Genomic DNA, 21,187 nt, shown 5'->3' with positions numbered 1-21,187 from the left:
AGCGGATAGGGACCCCCACCCCTCTCACTCCTGGCTCAGCACCGCCACCTCATCTCAGAGGCAGGGGGGGGAGGTCCCCCTCCCCCAGGGTAGGGAGCCCAGGGGTCGGAGGGACTGGCCATGCCCTGGGTCAGGGACTGCTGAGCCGCGCCTCCCAGGCCTCAGGCGCGCCACCGCGCGCAGGATAAGCAGCCACCCCTCCCCTCCCCCCCGGCCGGAGCTGAACTCGGAGCCCAGGCCGGTCCCGGCTCTCCACCCGCCCGGGGCTCGGCGGCGCCAACGCCGCCGCCGCCGCCTCCCCGCGGAGTGACGCGCCCTGCAGCCAACCGGGGCAGCCGGGGGGGAGGTTCGGGAGGGGTCCTGGGCGGAGCCGGGCCGCCCCCTTATCCCACCGGCTCGGGGCGCTTCTCCCGAAAACTTCAGCCCTAATTGTCCTGGGAATGTCCGAGGTAGAGAAAGGGAGCCAGGGAGCCAGCGTGAGGCTGGAGGATCGGGGCCCCCTGGGAGGGGGAAGATGGGGGTGGCGAGAGAGCTGCCCCTCCCCCCCCGTCCCAAACCCATCACGTTCCCAAACCTTTCCTCGATCCTCTTCTCCGCGCCCCCGCGAGCCCGGGATCCAGGGAATGGAGAACTCGGGGCGAAGGCACGCCGAGCCAGGCGGCGGGCGGGGAGGCCTGGCCGCGGGCTGGAGGCGGACCGGCGTGGGGCTGGCTCTTCCCCACTCGTTTTTTTTTTTTTTTTTTTATGAGGGTGGGGGTGGGCTGCTTTCTGGTAGCTCTTAAAGAAACGAAGAAACACTCACGAAACGGGACGCCCTCCCCCCAAAATCCCGCCACGGGACTCCCTCCCCCCGCGGGCCGGCGCTCGGCGTGCCAGAGTTGGGAAGTTCGCGGCGCGCCCGCAGCCCAGGTCCCCAGCCCCCGCCACCCGGCCCCACCCCCCGCCCGGGGCGGCTTCATTCCGGGGAGGGCATGCTAATTTGGGTCAGCCCAGCCCGGGATGGGGGGCGGGGGAGGGAAGGAGCGGGGGGCGCCGGCCGGGGCGCCGGGCGCGCAGTGGCGAGGAGGCAGGCCCCCGGCGGCCGGGCCGCGGAGTCCCGGGCGGTCGCGAAGAGGGTTAACCCAGTGTCGGGCGGCGCGGCTCACAGAGCCAGCCCCGCGGCCGGCTTATTGGGCCAGCGCGCGGAGAGACAGGGGTCTGCAGCAAATCACGAACTAATTGATTAAGGCGAGCGGGTTTGAATAGCGCTGGCCCGGTGCCAATCGCCTTTCAAAGAGCCCCTCTATGATTAATCGCAATGCATTATTGATAATCATAATTATAGCAGGACACATGCGCGCTGCGCCCGGGGCCGGGGAGCCGGGGAGGGGGCGGGCGGGCCGGCGGGCGGGGGGAGCCGCCGCCGCCGCCGCCGCTCGATTTCCGTAATTTTGAGAAGATTTTTTTTTAGTAATTTTTTATTCTGCCCCAGCTGATGTTTGAGCCAGCATGTCGCGGAGGAAGCAAGCGAAGCCTCAACATTTCCAATCCGACCCCGAAGTGGCCTCGCTCCCCCGGCGAGATGGTGAGTGCTCCGGCCCGCGCCGCGGACACACAGACACACACGCACTCACACGCACACTCGGACCCACGCACACGCGGCCGGCCCCCCGCGCCCACTGCCCCTCCGCCGCCGCCGTCGCCGCGTCCCCGCTCGCCTTTTCGACTCGGCATATTTTTTTCTTTTCTTTTTTAATTTGCAATTTGCCTTGACTGGGCTTCCACTGCCCCGGGGAAGGCAAGCACATCTCGGGGCAGGACCTTTCCGGAGTTGCAGTGTCCTCCTAGGGGAGGAGGGAGGGAATGCCGGCCTTCCTTCTCCGTCCCGGCTTTTCCAGGGAACCGAGCCCAGGGAGAGCCAAGCCTCGGCTGGACCCCAGCGCCCCTCGGCTGGACCTCGGGGCGTGAGTGCAGGCAAAGGCCGTCCGTGCCCGCCGACGCGGGGCCCCTAGCGCTCCCTGCGCCGCTCCGGGGGCCCCCAGGCTCGGCCTCGCAGCCCCGGCCCTGCTGCCAGCGGGAAGGAAGTTTACTTGGTGCTGGTGGCTGAACTTAGAGCGTGTGGGGAGCTCGCTGCGCCCCTCCTTCCCACGCGCACACTCCCCCTCGGCCCGCAGGGCGAAATGAGGTGCCTTTGTGGGTTCCGAGCTGTAAGAAGGCAGAGACCTGGGTCGAGGCGCAGCACCCTGGGGTCGCGGCCCGGGTGGATACTCTTTGCTGCCGGTTGCTCCCTAGACAGTGCAGGGAAACCGGGTGAAGTGTCGAGTTCCAGCTCCCCAAATTTATTCCCGCATCTTTTCTCCCAGTACATGCACCTAGAGCCCCCCTCCCCAAAAATCTTGAGGCTCCGTGTATGTCCTCTCTTAATTGTGGTGCCCAGTACTCTCAGACCGGCCGAGGGAAAAGTCGTAGGGGAGTTTTTCAGGGCTGGGGAGGAGGAGCAGGTAGCCAGCCGAAGGAGACGACCCCTGACACAGAGGAGCAGGAGCCTTCTCCAATGGAGGCTTCAGCTGCGGGGTCCCGAAAAGAACGGACAAGTCCAGAAAAAAAAGTTTGTGTGAGGTAACTGCGGCCGAGAGTAGGAGAGATCCGGCCAGGGCATTAGGGATTCGGAGGGAGGATACCTACTACTCTTCCCGGATCCAGAAGGTGTTCCCGGTAGGGGCCTCCGAGCTCCCAGGCCTAGCGCCCGGAGGCGATGGAGCGGCGCCGGGACTCCGGTCATTCCAGCAAGATTCTTGTCCCTCAGCTGCAGGAGGACGAGGGGCATCCTCGGTCGGGGCTCCGCGGTTCTGGATGCCTCTAGAGATGCTCACATCCCGGGGGACTTTGGGGGGTGCGGAGGAGGGCGCTGGATCCCAGTAGAGCTCCTCCGAAGCGTGCCCTTAGGTCGGCACCTCGGTCCACCAAACTCTGCGGCCGCCCGGGCCCCACGGTCGCTGCGCTCCTTCCCCAGAGGCCTGCCTTTCCAAAGGTCTGGGGAGCAGGGACCGGTGCAGAACCCAGCAGCGAAGCAGAGAACCCCCCTCTCTCTTTACCTGGAGTCGGGAAAGGGGACTCCTGATGTGGGATCCCTGTAAAAAACTAGGAGACTTTAGACCGATTCAGAAGACTGCTTACAATACTTGCTCCTTCCCAGCACTTTCTCAAGCTTGAAGCCTTGTCTCTGCGATGTCTCAGTCCTGTGCAAAGAACCCCTAAAACCCCACTTTCTACCCCAAAAGGAGCCCCGGGTATGCAGGATAGACCAAGGTGAAATTACCCAAGGCCTCAGCAACGACTGGTGTATTTTTCCGGGTTTTCTCAGCTGGTTTCTTAGGCTTCTCGCCCCCACATCAGTGTTTCCTAAAGTTTCTGGTGAGACCTTTGGCTCTCTAATAATACTGTTTTTAAAAGCTAACAATCTCTATTTGAAAAACAAAACTGAAGAGAAGACAAAGTTCTTTAATCTATTTTATGAATCTGGACTTTTTTTTTTTTTTTACATTTTTTCCACCAATATTAATAATAATAATGACGGGGTTCGGAAGAAATGATGCTTGCTAGTTTTTTGCCTTTAGCCTTCTGGATCTGGAATTTTTAATAGTTAAGGCTTCTCATAAAGCGATAGCATAAAAGGAGTTCACTGCCTCTTACCATTATTATTTATTAGTACTATTTTTTTTAGTTTATTTGAGCTTTGAGGTAAGTTAATTAAGTAACTGAATCAAGTTTCCTTTCTCTTTTCTTTTTCTTTTAAGTTCTTTCTCTTTCTTCCTTCCTTTCTTTATTTTCCTCCAAAAAGCTAGTTCACTGTGCTAAAAAGCAGTAAACTATTAGAGGCACCCTAGGAAATATCCCCCTCCTGGCCCCTTTCCTCACCTCTCCCCACCCCCTCCTCTTTTTCTTCAGTAGTAATGGTTTTAGGTTATGACTGTTTTTACATGGTTGAACAATAAGTTTGGGGAGAAGTTGCCTAGAGGGTAGATTTTGTAATAGGGTTACAGGATTTAGTGTGTTGTAATAATATTAGTACACAAGTAATCCTCCCTAACGCGTGACGTGCAGGAGGGCCTAACATACCCCAGTTCTTTTTATTTGGGAGTAGTTGTGAGATAAATGCAATTGAAAGTTCATGACATAGCTCAAGGTTACTTTAAAAAAGTCACCTTTCTGCAATGGATTCAGTAATCTCCATCCTTCTCCCCACTCAGAACACACACACTTCAAGGAGTTGTTGGTGTTTTGCTTTGTTGCATGTAGCAAGGTTATTAAATTCTTGGAAGGCAAACCCCTACTCGAACATTCCTTTCTCTTGTGTCTTGAGATGTTCTGAAAATACAGCGAATGACATACCTGTCAAATGTTACCAAATTCAATCAAGTTTATGCTCTTCTTATACTCCGGGACCTCAAATTTTAGGACTTCTACCCAGAGAGAAACCTAGAAAAGTTTGTAGACCCCATTTACAGTAGCCTCCGAAAGAGTGACTTTCCTGCTGTGTTGTGTGTCCTGTGTGTGTGTGAGTGTGAATGCACTTACAAAGAAAGCCCAAGGAGTGCTAAAGGGCACTAAGCTAAAGGATGGCTTCGTTGCATCCAGTTGGAGAAAAGAAGATCATTTGGTCGATCTGAGAATGTTGATATTTTCTTCTACTCTAGTGCAACTGTGATGCATGCTGGAAACAGGCTAAAATAAACTTGACAATTTTTGTTTTTTTTATAAAACCAAGATTATGGCAAACGTGGATTGTCTCAGATGATATTCAACAAGTCTCAAATTACTTGGTAGAAAGATGACCGCCACTGGAAAGATTATTTACCAGGATAGATCATTCTAAGCAAAGGGCATATGAGAATCCAGTGATTTTTATATATGTATTCTTTCCTACAGCTTTGGACTTCAAGCCTATGTGTATATTGGGTTTTTCTTCCTTTGGTGGTATTTTTAAGATTCCTGCAACTACACGGTGGGCCTATTTAGACTCCTTTCATTAATTAAGTTTTTTGGTGCTTAGCTTTTTCAAGAAAAATGTACTATTGGAAGAAAATTAAAAACATCATGAATTGCAGATAAAACACTAACTCTTGTATGAAGTATCATAAAAATCCCTCTTATTTATATTAATAATGAAATTCTATTATTTACCAAAGTAATTTACTCATTGTGAGCAGCTTAATGGCAACACATTGATTCCTGGGACCAAAAGGTTAGAGAGAACTATAATTAATTGCTTTTTTTGAAAAACCGACACCTGCAAGATAAGGCAGTTGGAAAGAATTCATGTTTAATCAGGCCTATTTTAAGTTTGGCATAATGGAAGATTCTGGATAAGAAAATGCAAACTGTCTTTTGAGATTTGTTTTGGGCTGCAGATACTTCCTAAAAGGTTTTTTTTAAAAAAAAAAAAAAGCAAAGTCTAGTTGAGTATGAGATAGATAAAAGTGTGAAAATGAATTTGTGATACTGAGTGTTTGGTGGTTTATTTAACATCAAGTTCCCCCCACACACACACTGCTTCCTAGGCAGAAGTGCTAAATTATAGGTTATTCTTTGGGGTCTCTATTTCTTTTCTTTCCACTTTTGGAGGTATCTAGTTGTCTTTACCAACAGTCCTTTAGAAGGCAGAAATCCATGTCTTTATAGTGGAGATTTTACCAGAATCTAGGGAAGAAATAAGCAGACAGGTTACATGTTTTGTAATTATTAAAAGCCAAAGCTCTATGTAGTACCAGAACAAATTTCTCCTAGAGACTAGACAAGCAGATAGCCCTGAATTTTAAAATATTCTTAGATGGTCAAAACATGCAGTAGTTCAGTTTAGTAAAAGAGATGGTGAATTAACCTAAAACTGACCCCCCCACACACGCCAAGAGAAAAAAAGTTTGTGTGCCAGGCTTTAGAAAACCTAGATGTGTTGAGCTGTTTTAACCTTTGCTAGCCTCCTCCCATGCAAAGGTGACAAGGTCCAGATCATAATATGTCCTTCAGTATCTTCCCAGTGACCCCCAAATTGAGTCTTGCTAGTCACTTAGCAGGAAGTTAGTAGTTTATTTTAGTTTCACCTTATCAGCTTGGCTTCTTTTCCTAACCTTATTCCCCTGTCACCCTCAGATGCCAGACCCCCAAAGGGGAAGATTGACAGGTAGTTCCCATAGCTCAGCTTTACCCTCAAACAACAGGGATTTAGTTTCTTGTGCCTTTGCCAATGTTTATGTAGTCAGAGTTTAGATCTCGCCTTAAGGAGTCTCTCTTTTACGCGTCACTGGAATAGGAAAGCCACAAAGAAGTTTTTGAACAAACCCTTGCAACTGGAACCCCATCTAGTGTTCACTTTGATTCATCCATGGGGAAGACGTTCCCCCCTTTCATTTATTGTGTGAATGAGGTGGGCTTGCATCGCTACTTTGAAAGGAGTGTCTTGTCCGGGTTGTTATTTTTTCAGAGATTTCTCTTGTACTCTTCCACGCGAGAACACGCTAATCCTGGCCAGCACACTGAGAGAACTTGAAGGGGGCCGTCACTTTTGTCATTAGGGTTGCACATTGCATAGAGGAAACTCTAGACATTACAGAAAATATGCACAGCATATGCTATAATGTTTACAACTTCTTTGGAATCTTAAGTTGGACATTCAGATGGAGCCTTTTCCTAGGTCTGTGCAAAAGAAAGAAAAAAAAAGGATCAATCAAATTAGCCTTTTCCCGAAAAGGAATAGCCTGTTAAAATTATGAGCCCCAAACCCACTATTGTGAGAGGTTCTAATTTTTAAAATGTTAGCGCAGTCTTAGGTGATGGGAAGTACAGTGAAGAGTCTTTCTGAGGAGCTCCAAAAAAGAAAACTAAATCTGGTAGAGTTGGTGGTTTTTTTTTTTTTTTCTTTTGGCGTGTGTGTGTGCGCGCGTGTGTGCGCGCGCGCGCGTGCACACTTTGTTTTTTTTCCTTTCCTGGCTGGCTAAGCCTTTCTGTGTGGGGCATAGTTTTATTTTTATTTTCTCAGTAGACAGATATGCTAGAACACTTCAATTGTCTGCTTCCAATTCTGCAGTGTTTGGTTCAAGAAGATGGAAAACTGAGCAATTTGAGTTGGGCATCAAGTACCTATAGAGAACCACAAGAACTAACACATCTGGGATTTTAGGATAAATTTGGTGGCAGTATAAGATCACTTCCTTCGCCACCAAAAAGGCCCAGCAAACATCTTCTTATGTGTATATACTCAGAAAACCACTGTTTCTTAAATGTTCCTATCTGACTAGAATTACAAAATTAATCTGTATGCAAAATCCATAGAAAAAAGAACTGGAATGTTATTTTCAGCATAGTACAAGGAACAAGACAACTGTATTTACTATAATGAGGTCACCAGTTGCAATCCTGTGTAACAGATTATTGAGAAAGATACAAGATAGCAGAGGGTAGGATAGGAAAAATGAATTAGAACATGTTCGTGTGTGTGTGTGTGTGTGTGTGTGTGTGTGTGTGTGTATCTTATTACAACTTGAAGTATTCCTTTTGGTAGTTAAAGATTCATGCTAGTTCCTGTGTTTTGTCTTCTTTCTTTTAAAGTTGTTCCACTGGAATTCTATTCAGAATGCAGACAGAGTTAAAGTTAGGTATTATTACAATGTAGTGACACCTGCTTTTAAAATACATCAAAATAGATACCAGGATTTGGGTGGGGGGGTGGTTGGGGTGTTCATAAACATCAGGAAATTAAATTAGTTGACTCTACAGTGAGATCAAATGTCAGCTTATTAAAATGCTGTGAAAATCTAAGCTAAAACATGGTCAACTTTTTGACACAAGTCTTTCTTAGAAGCAAGCCGGAATTCAATTTTAAGCATCCATTTTTTCCATCCAGTTAGCACAATCTGAAAAATAAAAATGTTCAGGTTGAGAAACTTGAAAATTCTCAAGTGAGTCTCAAAAGCAGCACAAATACAGAATTGGAGTGCAAGAAGGTACTGATCAACTGAATCCTGTAAAATAACCTTCCTTTTTATTTTCTTTATATATATTATGAGAATATCAGATGTTTGCAAGTTATAAAGAATTAAAATGCTCTTTAATCGTGAGCACAGATGTGCTAAATATTTGAAGCAACTACATTGTAATGTGTACAATTGATGAAGTCAGTTTTCTGATTCCCTTTGCTAGTTATTTAGTTCTGAATCTGTCATTATTTGTCTAAGCCCAGCTGACCAAGCAAAACTGTGTTTTAAAGTGGCTTTATGTTTTGATAAATGTGAGCTGGTTGAAAAGTATTTTCCACTGAATGCAGAGCTTAATAGAACATGCTGACATAATAGTTTTAATGCATTTTGTTGAAAATGTGTGAACAAACAGAATAGCTTTTGTTCCTTCATAATTGGCTGTAAAAGTAGATGGAAACATAACCATTACATATGGAAATGTGCAAAGAGAAAGAAATAACATTTCTGTTGAATATATTAGGAATTGCATTTCCTAGTTTAAAATAAGCATCTGAAATGGATGCATCATTTAAAATTGGTTGTCAAAATAAGAAGCTTTAAACAGAATTTTTGTCACATTATTTTTGTCGCAAGTTAAGCAACATAACTTTAGCAAATTTCATTTAATATTTTGTTTATATTATTTTAAGGCAAGGGGAGAGACAGAAAAGCAGCACCTTAAATGTGCATAGGAATCTGGTGCCAATTAGGATGATTAAACATTAAATTAAAACTGGATCATTATTGGTATTTTCTGCTACAACTACGGTTTGTTTGGTGTTGTTAATGCGTTTTGCACTCTAACCTCGTGGAGATTAAAAGATGGGTATTAGGAAAGCTAGCTTATTAAGTATAACTTAGCTACTAAAATAACACTCCCAGTGAATCGAGTGTGCATACATTTGGCATACTTTACTGGGGGTTCTGATCAACCTCAGCATTACTTTAGGCAGATAGAGTTAAGGAATTTTCAAAAGTTAATATTTAGATGTTAGTTATATTTTCTGAAATACAGAACCACTCAAGCTTTTTAGATGCTTAATACAAAAAAAGGCAAACAGCTGGCTCTTTTGAGTAGACTGTAAGTTTACTAAAAAAAAAAAAAGGCAGCATTTTGATTTTGCATGTATTCATATCCGCAATTACTTTTTTCCCTACAAGTTTTCTGGGAGATTCAATTTGGAAGTCATGGAAACTACCTATTATCTGATTCAGTTCTGCAGAAAAGCATGCAGGGAGGTAATCCTTGAATTAAACAGTTTTGTTTTTTTTTTTTCCTCCTCCACAGCCTTCGGAGATGACCACACACCATTTGTACAACAGAAGTTGGTGTTCCCCATGCTGGGCAAACAATGGGACGCCATCCTGTCTTTGAATAGGATGTTAGCTTGGAGTTGGAGATTTTTATGTTTAATTTACAAATGGATCTTACTGAGGAGACATCTGAGCAACCAGTGGAAACAAACACAAAATAAAGGGATTTTTATAAGAAAAGGTTCAGGACAATCTGTTAAACAATTGATAACAGTTAAGAGCAAACTGTTTTTAAAGGCATTCAGTCAAGGAGAATTGCAAAGCATTTCCAAACTCTGCAGCAAGCATGATTTCTTACAGGATGGGAGAGTTCCCCTTAAGTTGATATTTAATCAGAAATGTGAATCTCATGCCAGTTTTTACAGATAGAACACTTTTGATGAAATATTTAGAGGCGCGATGTTGCCATTTGGAGCACAGAGGTGTATTTTCCCTATTGGTGGAATAGTAGCCAGGGTGGCATTCTTTAATTTTAAAAATAAACACACCACAGGGTGATACATAGGTGCCAGGCAGGCCTTGTAACGGATTATGATCATTGTGTTTCTGTGCGTTGTGTGTGTGTGTGTGTGTGTGTGTGTGTGTTGCTTTCCCTTTTGTGTTCAAGTGAGTCTTAAGGAGAGCGCCTAGGAGGATTTGTTACTGATGTGACTAAAGTGTGTTTGTCACGGATCAGACTTTGCTCAGGTTCGAGGTGGGGGCTCGAGGTGATTTTCACGTTGTCAGTCCACGGCTTGGCGATATGCATTTCTTTTCCCCCTTGTCAACAACTGATTGGAACCTGAATGACTACAAATTAGTTTAGTGACAGAACAAACTGTCACAGATATCTTTGAATCGGTTGAAAATGAATAAGTTTGACAGAAACTCAAGAGCCTACTAATTCCTCAGCATGGTTGCTGGACCCTCTCTGGATGGGCAGATAATCGGTTATATAAAATATTGGAAATCAATATTTTGCTATGGAATTTCATTATGTACCAATGTCTTCCATTCATAGTATTTTATATTTTGATGAATTAGCTGAAGGCCATCACTATCTGGGATACTAGATGGATGGGGGGACTCCTCCACACCCTTAAAAATTAATGATGAGTATCCCTAGGTAATATCGATTGGTTTTGCAGGGAGTACAGTTTTTGAGTTTTGCAGTTAGAACATAATTAACCTTTTATTTTTATTTTTTATAAGTCATTGATGTCAACGAGTCCTGGCTCCCTTTCTAACCCTGCGCCCTTTGCTATTTGTAGGAGACACCCAGAAGGGTCAACCAAGTCGTCCCACTAAGAGCAAGGATGCCCACGTCTGTGGCCGGTGCTGCGCCGAGTTCTTTGAATTATCAGATCTTCTGCTCCACAAGAAGAACTGCACTAAGAATCAATTGGTTTTGATCGTCAATGAAAACCCAGCGTCCCCACCCGAAACCTTCTCTCCCAGTCCCCCTCCTGATAATCCTGACGAACAAATGAAAGACACAGTGAACAAAACCGATCAACCAGACTGCAGCGACCTTTCAGAACCCAAGGGACCTGACAGGGAGGAGTCCATGGAGGTGGAGGCCCCGGTCGCTAACAGCTGCAGCAGCGGGAGCGGCCCCACTGGCGGCACCACCCCACGCTGTGACAGCGGCAACTCCACAGGTACCTCAGCGATCACAACCTCTCTACCTCAACTCGGGGACCTGACGACACTGGGCAACTTCTCCGTGATCAACAGCAACGTCATCATCGAGAACCTCCAGAGCACCAAGGTGGCGGTGGCCCAGTTCTCCCAGGAGGCGAGGTGCAGCGGGGCCTCGGGGGGCAAGCTGGCCGTGCCCGCGCTCATGGAGCAGCTGTTAGCGCTGCAGCAGCAGCAGATCCACCAGCTGCAACTGATCGAGCAGATCCGTCACCAAATATTGCTGTTGGCTTCTCAGAACGCAGACTTGCCAACCTCTTCTGGTCCTTCTCAAGGTACTTTACGAACATCTGCCAACCCCTTGTCCACGCTAAGTTCCCATTTATCTCAGCAGCTGGCGGCAGCAGCTGGATTAGCACAGAGCCTCGCTAGCCAATCTGCCAGCATCAGCGGTGTGAAACAGCTACCCCCAATCCAGCTACCTCAGAGCGGTCCTGGCAACACCACCCTTCCATCCAGCAGTGGCACTTCTCCCCATGTTAACATATTGGCGGCAGCAGTTACCACCCCGTCCTCTGAAAATGTGGCTTCGAGCGCGGGTGCCTCCCATGTCAGCAACCCAGCGACAGTTTCAGCCTCATCCTCACCAGCTTTTGCAATAAGCAGTCTATTAAGTCCTGCATCTAATCCACTTCTACCTCAGCCGACCCCTGCTAACGCGGTTTTCCCCAGCCCTTTGCCCAACATCGGAACAACTGCAGAGGATTTAAACTCCCTGTCTGCCTTGGCCCAGCAAAGAAAAAGCAAGCCACCAAATGTCACTGCCTTCGAAGCGAAAAGTACTTCGGACGAGGCGTTCTTCAAACACAAGTGCAGGTTCTGCGCGAAGGTCTTTGGGAGCGACAGTGCCTTGCAGATTCACTTGCGTTCCCACACTGGGGAGAGGCCCTTCAAGTGCAACATCTGCGGGAACAGGTTCTCCACCAAGGGGAACCTCAAAGTCCACTTTCAGCGCCACAAAGAGAAGTACCCTCACATCCAGATGAACCCCTACCCCGTGCCTGAGCACTTGGACAACATCCCCACCAGTACCGGCATCCCCTACGGCATGTCCATCCCTCCGGAGAAGCCAGTCACCAGCTGGCTCGACACCAAGCCGGTCCTACCCACTCTGACCACTTCCGTCGGCCTGCCATTGCCCCCGACCCTCCCGAGCCTCACACCCTTTATCAAGACGGAAGAGCCAGCCCCCGTCCCCATCAGCCACTCTGCGGCCAGCCCCCCAGGCTCCGTCAAAAGTGACTCTGGGGCCCCTGATCCGGCCACGAGAAGCCTGGGAGGCCTCCCAGAGGAAGCCGAGGGGTCTGCTCTGCCACCCTCCAGTGGCAAAAGTGAAGAAAGTGGCCTGGCCACCAACTCTGCCCCGACAGCGAGCAACAGCACCCTGAGCTCCCCGGCGGCCGATGGTGGCCCGGGAGGTGCCACCACCTTCACCAACCCCTTGTTGCCGCTCATGTCAGAGCAGTTCAAGGCCAAGTTCCCTTTTGGGGGACTCTTGGACTCAGCCCAGGCGTCAGAGACATCCAAGCTGCAGCAACTGGTAGAAAATATTGACAAGAAGGCCACTGACCCCAATGAGTGCATCATCTGCCACCGGGTTCTCAGCTGTCAGAGTGCCCTGAAAATGCACTACCGGACACACACCGGGGAGAGGCCCTTTAAGTGTAAGATCTGTGGCCGGGCTTTTACCACCAAAGGGAACCTCAAAACCCACTACAGCGTCCACCGGGCCATGCCCCCTCTCCGCGTCCAGCATTCCTGCCCCATCTGCCAGAAGAAGTTCACCAACGCGGTGGTCTTGCAGCAGCACATTCGAATGCACATGGGAGGCCAGATCCCCAACACCCCCGTCCCCGACAGCTACCCCGAGTCCATGGAGTCTGACACAGGCTCCTTTGATGAGAAAAATTTTGATGACCTAGACAACTTCTCTGACGACAACATGGAAGAGTGTCCTGAGGGCAGCATCCCAGACACACCCAGGTCGGCGGACGCGTCCCAGGACAGCCTGTCTTCTTCCCCTCTGCCCCTGGAGATGTCGAGCATCGCTGCTTTGGAAAACCAGATGAAGATGATCAATGCCGGCCTGGCCGAGCAGCTGCAGGCCAGCCTGAAGTCCGTGGAGAACGGGTCCGTCGAGGGGGACGTGCTGACCAACGACTCGTCCTCGGTGGGTGGTGACATGGAGAGCCAAAGTGCTGGCAGCCCAGCCATCTCAGAGTCTACCTCCTCCATGCAGGCTCTGTCCCCCTCCAACAGCACCCAGGAGTTCCACAAGTCACCCAGCGTCGAGGAGAAGCCCCAGAGAGCAGGGCCAAGTGAGTTCGCCAATGGTCTGTCCCCCACCCCAGTGAACGGGGGCGCTTTGGATCTGACATCTAGTCATGCAGAGAAAATCATCAAAGAAGATTCTCTGGGAATCCTCTTCCCTTTCCGAGACAGGGGTAAATTTAAAAATACTGCTTGCGACATTTGTGGCAAAACCTTTGCTTGTCAGAGTGCCTTGGACATTCACTATAGAAGTCATACCAAAGAGAGACCATTTATTTGCACAGTTTGCAATCGTGGCTTTTCCACAAAGGGTAATCTGAAGCAGCACATGTTGACACATCAGATGCGAGATCTCCCATCGCAGCTCTTTGAGCCCAGTTCCAACCTTGGCCCCAATCAGAACTCGGCGGTGATCCCCGCCAACTCTTTGTCATCTCTCATCAAAACAGAGGTCAACGGCTTTGTGCATGTTTCTCCTCAGGACAGTAAGGACACCCCCACCAGTCACGTCGTCCCTTCTGGGCCTCTGTCATCCTCTGCCTCGTCCCCGGTCCTGCTCCCCACTCTGCCCCGGAGAACTCCCAAACAGCACTATTGCAACACGTGTGGCAAAACCTTCTCCTCGTCCAGCGCCCTGCAGATTCACGAGAGAACTCACACTGGAGAGAAGCCCTTCGCTTGCACTATTTGTGGAAGAGCATTCACTACAAAAGGCAATCTTAAGGTACCACACTCCACCTGCTCCCCGCCTATCCCCCTCGGCCCACCTCGCTGCCACTGGTACTCTGTAGTACCACATGCTCCTGGAGTCATCGGCCCAGACACACAGGGAAAAATGTCTCCCAAAGGGAACCTGCTGCCCTGCATGCAGCAGTCTGGGGAGAGATGGGGGTGCCTGGGAGGGTCGGGATAGTGTCAGGGAGGAGGACAGCCTGCAGCTAGCTGCATGTCACAGTGCCTTGAATAATTTGGTACCTAAGCGAAGCAGCGGCCTCTCTCTGTTGTCTCGCTAAGTGCACCAAATGAATTGCTTTACCTACCAAATAAGACAGCCTGGTGTTGCCATGGGGTATTGATTAAAGACCTCCATGTGGCCTGTGTGCTGCCCGTATCACTTAATAATTACGGTTCTCCTTGGCGTATGCAGCTATTTTTCATAACTATGCAGTCCAGCATGGTGTGTTTTTCTAGAAACAATAACGTCACTGCTCTGCTAATGGGTATTATGATAATTGATTATACAACATTTCCTACTGATATGTGTTGGAAATAAAGCAAATATGCTTACATTCTAGAGCAACAGTTGAGCGCTCTTACTGTGTACATTTTTCTGTTGACAGAGTATTTCTCTGGAGATTGCTGCCAGTAATGCAAGATGAATAATTACTTTCTGGCTTTTCTCTCCATATGCCGGGCCCTCCAATGGGTAATCAGTGAGGGGTACTTTCTTTCCATCTGAAAAGGACATTTATAGGGTAAAGGGTGTCAGATACAATACTTACCATTGCAATGAGAGTGGACATAACAATTCTAACCCTGAAAGGAGCTATCTGCGACTGACTGGCCTGCTTGAGGCCATTATAAGCTAAATACGGGTAATAAAAAAAGAGTAAGCAAGACATCTTGCCCAGGGAGAGGAAAGACGGCCCGGGGCTGCGGAGACCCAACACGTTATTACTAGTCCCCGGGAGTGGATGGTTCCCGTTCCCTGCTCCACCATCTGTCATATAATAAGAATAGACATTTGGGCCACTTGCTTGGTCAGTGTTGGGATATGAGTTGAGACAGATTCAACTATTAACTTCTCTTTCTTTTGGTCTTTCTTTTTGTTTTTCTTCCCCCCACCACCCCCTGCACACACCGACCCCACATCTCAGGTACACATGGGCACGCACATGTGGAACAGCACCCCTGCGCGGCGGGGCCGGCGGCTCTCTGTGGATGGCCCCATGACATTTCTAGGAGGCAATCCTGTCAAGTTCCCAGAAATGTTCCAGAAGGATTTGGCGGCGAGGTCAGGAAGCGGAGATCCTTCCAGTTTCTGGAATCAGTATGCAGCCGCGCTCTCCAATGGGCTGGCGATGAAGGCCAACGAGATCTCTGTCATTCAGAACGGTGGCATCCCTCCAATTCCTGGAAGCCTCGGCAGTGGGAGCAGCTCACCTATTAGCGGGCTGACGGGAAATCTGGAGAAGCTCCAGAACTCGGAGCCTAGTGCTCCTCTGGCCGGCCTGGAGAAGATGGCAAGCAGCGAGAACGGAACCAACTTCCGCTTCACCCGCTTTGTGGAAGACAGCAAAGAGATCGTCACAAGTTGAAGCAGCAGCAGTTCCACAGACATAGCATTCCCGTTCAGAATGCGACCTATGGTGGCCTCCTACCCCTCGCCCCATCCCCCTTCCTTTTGGTCCCCCGGGTCTATGAACTACAACATTATGAAGACATTCTTTTGTACCTTGTTCAACTTCTAGAGTTCTAAGAAAGCTTATTTATTAGTGATATAACCTTGCTTTGCGAACAGAATGCAAGCATTAACTTTGGTCTTCTGTATTTTGGACTAAATACTAATTGACTAGAGTGCTATAAACTTGCTGTAACATTTATGGCAATTGCAAGTTGCCCTGCTAGGCGGTCTTAATCTGGCATTAACTTATTTTCTATATCCAGTTTAATATGAACCTGGTGTTGATGCAATGCCTCAGTGATGCATTAGGTCTCTAATAAAGTCTGTATATAAATGTACACTTTGATCCTGCTGGAAAATTTTATCAGCAAACACATTGTCTAATCTTTCAAAACAGATTTAAGGAAAGGACTGAGAGTACACACTGAACAGTGTGGATCTTCGAAAGGTTTGGGGTTTTTGTTTTGTTTTGTTTTGTTCCATTTCTATTCTAAAATTCAACCTGCTTTTGTTTTGTTTTTGTTTTGTTTTTGTAGATTTAACCATTTCCGTTTTGAACTGCTCTTTGTATTGTGCTTTTTACTTGAGGTCTCTTCAATGTTAATAAGTTTCTGTACAGTAATAAGCACGCAGAATTCTTTATAGAGAAAAAAAATCAAGTGTTGTTTTGGTAGTTGAAACTGAGACGTAACATTTTGCCTTGTAGGTATATTCACAATAGAAAAATGTGTGCTGGAATTTCACAATGCTGCTAAGTATAGCATCTTGAACAACCTTCAGTGGAGAAAATGTAGATGCTCTTGTATATACAAGAAGAAATATCACTTTCATTAAAATGTACATATGTTCCTTACAAGAGCAAATGCTTCTTCTTGATCAAGAGAGCAGGTATAGTGTTTGTTTATTTTGTATTAGGTATGGAAGAAAAAAAATTGGACTGTTACATGCACTTTCTTGGAAAGTTGAAAGGAAAGGGGGGGGTCCAATTTTCTTTAACATTTAATACTTACTAACAACAGAGATACTGTAATTTTACTCAAGTAATCAAATACATTTTTTTTTTTGCAACAGATAAAACAGCATACTGTGTCTGTGTTTTCAGAGTGCATTTCTATTTAGCCAGGCCCCTACATGTATTTTAACATTTCCCCGGGTGCCAGTAAATTGTGTATGTGAGCTAGTATCTTTCTCTAAATAAGAAATTGTAAAAGGCATAACAGAAACGAGTTTGAATGGGCCTATGTTTCCTTTTCTTTTGAAATTTGGAGACCCTAGATACTTCCCCAATATCCATTACTTGTGTGAGAATGTATTTACAATCTCTCTACCCTTCTCAACCCCTATTCCTCAAGAAAAAAAAACATGAAATAAAATGTTGTCATTGGAGATCTCATCCTGACAGGTAAGTTTCCTTAAGCAGGATATTTGGATTTAGATTTCAGCTTTAACTCTTCTGGTTTCATTTCACTTGATTCAGTGGCATGTTATTTTTTTTTTTTTTTCAGGCGGCTCAGAGCCGCATTGCTAGAGAATTCCCGATGCAGCAGGGTTATATAATCTGACTCTGAAACTGGGCCTCAACCCAGTGAGGTCAACATGTTCTTTATTTAATTAATCTTTTAGGCATTTAAAAGCACATGCATATTTAAAAGAAAAAGTCTATTATAAAGGATATGTAGAATCGACTTGAATACATTTCATCAAAATTCAATTTGATTCTTCCTCTCTCCCTTTTGTTCTAGGGAGAAACGTTTTCTTCCTGTGCAGGAATTTGGGGTGAGCCATATGAAAGTGGAAGTTGGGTCCACGTGGGTTGGTGGTGTCTTTTTTTCCCCTCAGGGAGGTGGTGAATCCTGGTAACCGGTGGCTATCCCCAGGTGAGTGTGAAAGCTCTTGGGCTGCCTTCCAGTGGAAGTTTCCTTTGAGGTGCGGGTCACTCCTGGCCTCCACGGACCTTGTCATTAGACTTAACTGCTGCAGGGTCGAAAGGCTGGGACGCGCAAAAGGCGCCCGAAGCGCCAGCTCAGCCTCTAGGCACCTTCTGGGTGTTCGGGAAGGTGGGCGGACCCCAGGCCCCCTATGCAGGGGTGGAAGTGGATGTTTCCCAAACCAAAAACGGGCAGAGATGGGGGTGTGAGCAGCGTTGCGATGCAGAGAAGCATCCCCATAACTAATCACCCCAAAATTTGGACAGGTTTTCTATAATTCTCATCTCTCAGATCTCATTCCTGCCTCCTGCCTCCCCAGCAGTGACCTTTTTCCCGAGTGAAGACAAGGCCGGAATTGCTTCCAGAGCTCTGGCTCCACGAGGGCCAAATAGGGTGGTTTTCCTTGCGAAGGAGGCGACCATCACCTCCTTCGGGCTGGGCGTGGCGTGGCGAGGAGAGGCTGAGCGCTCCAGGGCCCGGGCTCCTCTCCGGAACCGACCCTGGGGATCTCCCAGGGAGACTGCAGGTCGCAGGCCCTGCACCCCTGCACATCGCCCGCCCTCTCCAAAGGGCCCGGGAGGCCGTCGCGGGATGCTGCCCCCCCCTCCAAGCTCGGCGGCTGCACCCCGTACTACCTCTGTCGCCAAAGCGCGGTCCCCGCCCCCTGGTCCCCCGGATCCCGCACACTAGGCTGGGTGTGGGGGTCAGGCCCTGCGTCACCCGGGGCCACAAGTCCATTTCCGCGAGGCGGGCGCTGGGGGGCGGGGAGCCCAGGCACTTTTTTCTTTTCCCTCGGCCACTGACCTCCTCCCTTCCAGCGTTTTCTGGAAGTGCGTTAAGGCAAGCAAAAGTAGCTTTTCGTTTATGCATAGATTTTTTCGGAGGCAACCGAAGTCTTTAGGAAAAGGTCGTAGACTCTCTCCCCCTCCCCGTCCTCTCCCCTTTTGTCCCTGCCTGTCCATTTATCGATTGACTATCTTTCTAATCTATTGATCATTACCTGCCCGTTCCCCTTCCCATCCATTTCCAAAACAAGAAAGTGCCGCGGTCCCACTTCGCCTCAGTGTGATAAATACACTTAGCCTTGCAGCTCAGCCTAGCAGAAGCAAAATGGATTTACATGTATAAAGCCACAGGGCTGGTTTTAAGGCCGATAATGGACGCACCTCCCCCTCTTCGGCTCCCCCCACTCCAGCCACCTCGCGCGCTGCTTGGCCTTCCTTCCCCCCTTCTGGAACTTGAGGTGCATCGTGGTAGTTTTGGAATCTCCAAGAACCAGACTTCCGTGTATTAAGAAGGGTGGTTGCAGGGTGGAATGACAGCCAAGTCGCAAAATTTGGGGACTAAAAATGTTCGCCTTGGTGACATTTTTCCTAGTTCTTTTTTTTTCCCCTTAAATGAGAATTGTTATAAATACAGAATAGAACAGCGGTGCCCATCACCCCAAATTTACAAACCTTAGGAACTTTTTTTTCCCCTGTTTTTAACTGCTTGGTCCTTTCTTTCTGGCTGTGTCACTGTGGTTCTTTTATTCTCTGAGCCTTTCCTTTCTCTCTTCATCTTTTTCCTATTTCCTCCTCACTCCATCTCGCTGCTTCCCTCCTCCCCAACACGGGTTTCCCTTGGAAGGGCATTTTGATGATTGACAAGAACCTGGAGAGGAAAAAAAAAAAGGAAGAGGAAACCATGAGGCACCCAAGCTGCCCAAGAGGCCCAGGGTCTTGATGGGGGTGGGGGTGAGGGAGGGAGGGTCCTTTGTAGATCCACTGGACTTAACAGAAACCAACTTTGGGCTTTGAGATTTCACATGTCTGTCTTAGCAGGCCACGTTTATTTAAATGAAAAAGAGGGGAGAACAATCTTTTTGAATTTTTTTAAGGTGTTCAGACAGAAAATCCTAAATGATTTGCAGTTGACATAAATTTCTAGCAGTAGATTATTTGCTTATTGTTTTTGGCATGTTGTGAATGTCAAGAATTGAGAGAAGCTTAAAGAAAAAGAAAAACCATCCCACTCTTGTTAAAACTTAGCAGTCCTGTTAGAAAAAATAAAGCCACAGACTCTTTAGTGGGAATTACACACTCAACCCTAAATGAAACAAATGTCAGAGAGGGTAACAAAGTGGAGGGGAAAGCCTAAAGTGAATTTCAAAGGACTCCACAGTAAAGCGCAATCTGAGATTCACAGAAAAGTGGAGACGGATAAGACAGGAATTAGGTCATCTCGTCCAGACCCCAGGAAATATGTTTAGATCAAAGCCTGCTCTGTTAGCATAAACAAAACGGGACCCACTGGGCCCTACCAATATTTTCATCTCAGTGCTAAGAGCTGCTAATCTAACCAGCTCTATTTGATGAAAGGGGGTAAAAATTACAACTGTAAAAATGAGCAAGTAACAAAAATGTTCTGTCAACTAATATAGGAAGATAAAGATTTAGATTTGAGCTAAAAAGTAACAAGATTCAGGCCCAGATCAACACAAACTTCCTGGAATTTTAGCACTAAGTAAATTATCTAATCCTAACCCATTGTTCCCTACCCCATGCAATTGAGTATGCCAGATGATTTACATAAAAAAAAATTATTAAGTTTTAACTACAGTCTAAGAACTTGCAGGAAGCCAGGCTTTTGGGTTCACTAATTCTAAGTTCCTTAAGGATCTATCTTCTTGCTGCCATCCCCACCCCCTAGAGGCCCCCACTACTGTCACTGCCCCCCCAAGCATTGTCGGGGTAGCATGCCAGCCTTCTCTGTGTGGAGGCTTCTTTAAGCCCACCCGTAAAGTTTGGTCTCTCTTTCCAGTGTAACGGAGATTGACAGAGGCCGGGAGCTTATGTCATGTAAGTCTGGCTCTGGATCCTCGCAATTCGGCAGCGGTTGATATTTTAGCAGCTAAGCCCAAGTCTTGTGTAAGACTTTCTTTCACCGCAGAGTTGATGGCCTTAAACCAACTGCCAGGGAAAATTTCGATAGATAGAAACATCCAGAAAAGAGACAGGAAATCCCAGAGAAGGAAAATTCACCCTGGCTAAATCCAGGGTTGTAGTTCCTTGCTGAGTCTGGTTTCCTCTTAACTGTTTAAACATATGATTTGGCTTCTCCTGTGTTTCTGCGTCCATCTGAGCTCAAGTTCAACAAAGACTCAAGGACCCTGTGTCAGCTTGGCTCCGGCTCTCCAAGAAGCCAGAACAACTTCCCAGAGTTAGGGAATGTGAGAGGGCTTGAGAACACTGTCAGGAACCGGCCACCTTCTGTGTGGGGCCCCCGGGCAGCTCACCTCACAGAGGGCAGTTCCAGGATCCACTTTTAACCAATGTTCCGTGGGCAGCTTAGAAGACGCAGGGCACAAAGTCAGAGGTGGCACATAAGTTGATCCTTTTTTGTTAGAGCCAGGGTGGGACCTTGTCCAGCCTTTGCAGGCACAGCTAAATCCTGACACTGTTTGGTCTGTTAGGACAGGGACACCAAGACCAAGAGCAACAAGTCGGAATCATGGCTATGTTAAGTATGAGGTCCCGGGCAGTCACCTATAAACAGGGGTGAACTTGCAGACGAGGAAGCCCCCACTCCTGATAAGAGGAGCAGGCAAAGAAATACCA

The 21,187-nt window shown here is 47.6% G+C and overlaps 1 protein-coding gene across 1 annotated transcript; it reads left to right on the top strand.

Moving 5' to 3' along the window:
* The first annotated feature begins 1,395 nt into the window (after positions 1–1,395).
* SALL1 (spalt like transcription factor 1) lies at positions 1,396–16,612 on the top strand. Its single transcript, XM_081275692.1, has 3 exons — positions 1,396–1,564; positions 10,556–13,980; positions 15,134–16,612. Exons 1-3 carry the CDS (start codon positions 1,489–1,491, stop codon positions 15,572–15,574), a joined length of 3,942 nt encoding a protein of 1,313 aa, XP_081131818.1. The 5' UTR covers positions 1,396–1,488; the 3' UTR covers positions 15,575–16,612.
* Positions 16,613–21,187: the final 4,575 nt, after the last annotated feature.

This window comes from Spermophilus citellus (genome assembly GCF_964194105.1).
Source record: "Spermophilus citellus genome assembly, chromosome: 18".
In the NCBI taxonomy this organism is placed as follows: Eukaryota; Metazoa; Chordata; class Mammalia; order Rodentia; family Sciuridae; genus Spermophilus; species Spermophilus citellus.
The sequence above is the reverse complement of the archived record's forward strand: the minus strand, read 5'-3'. Positions and strand labels throughout refer to the sequence as shown.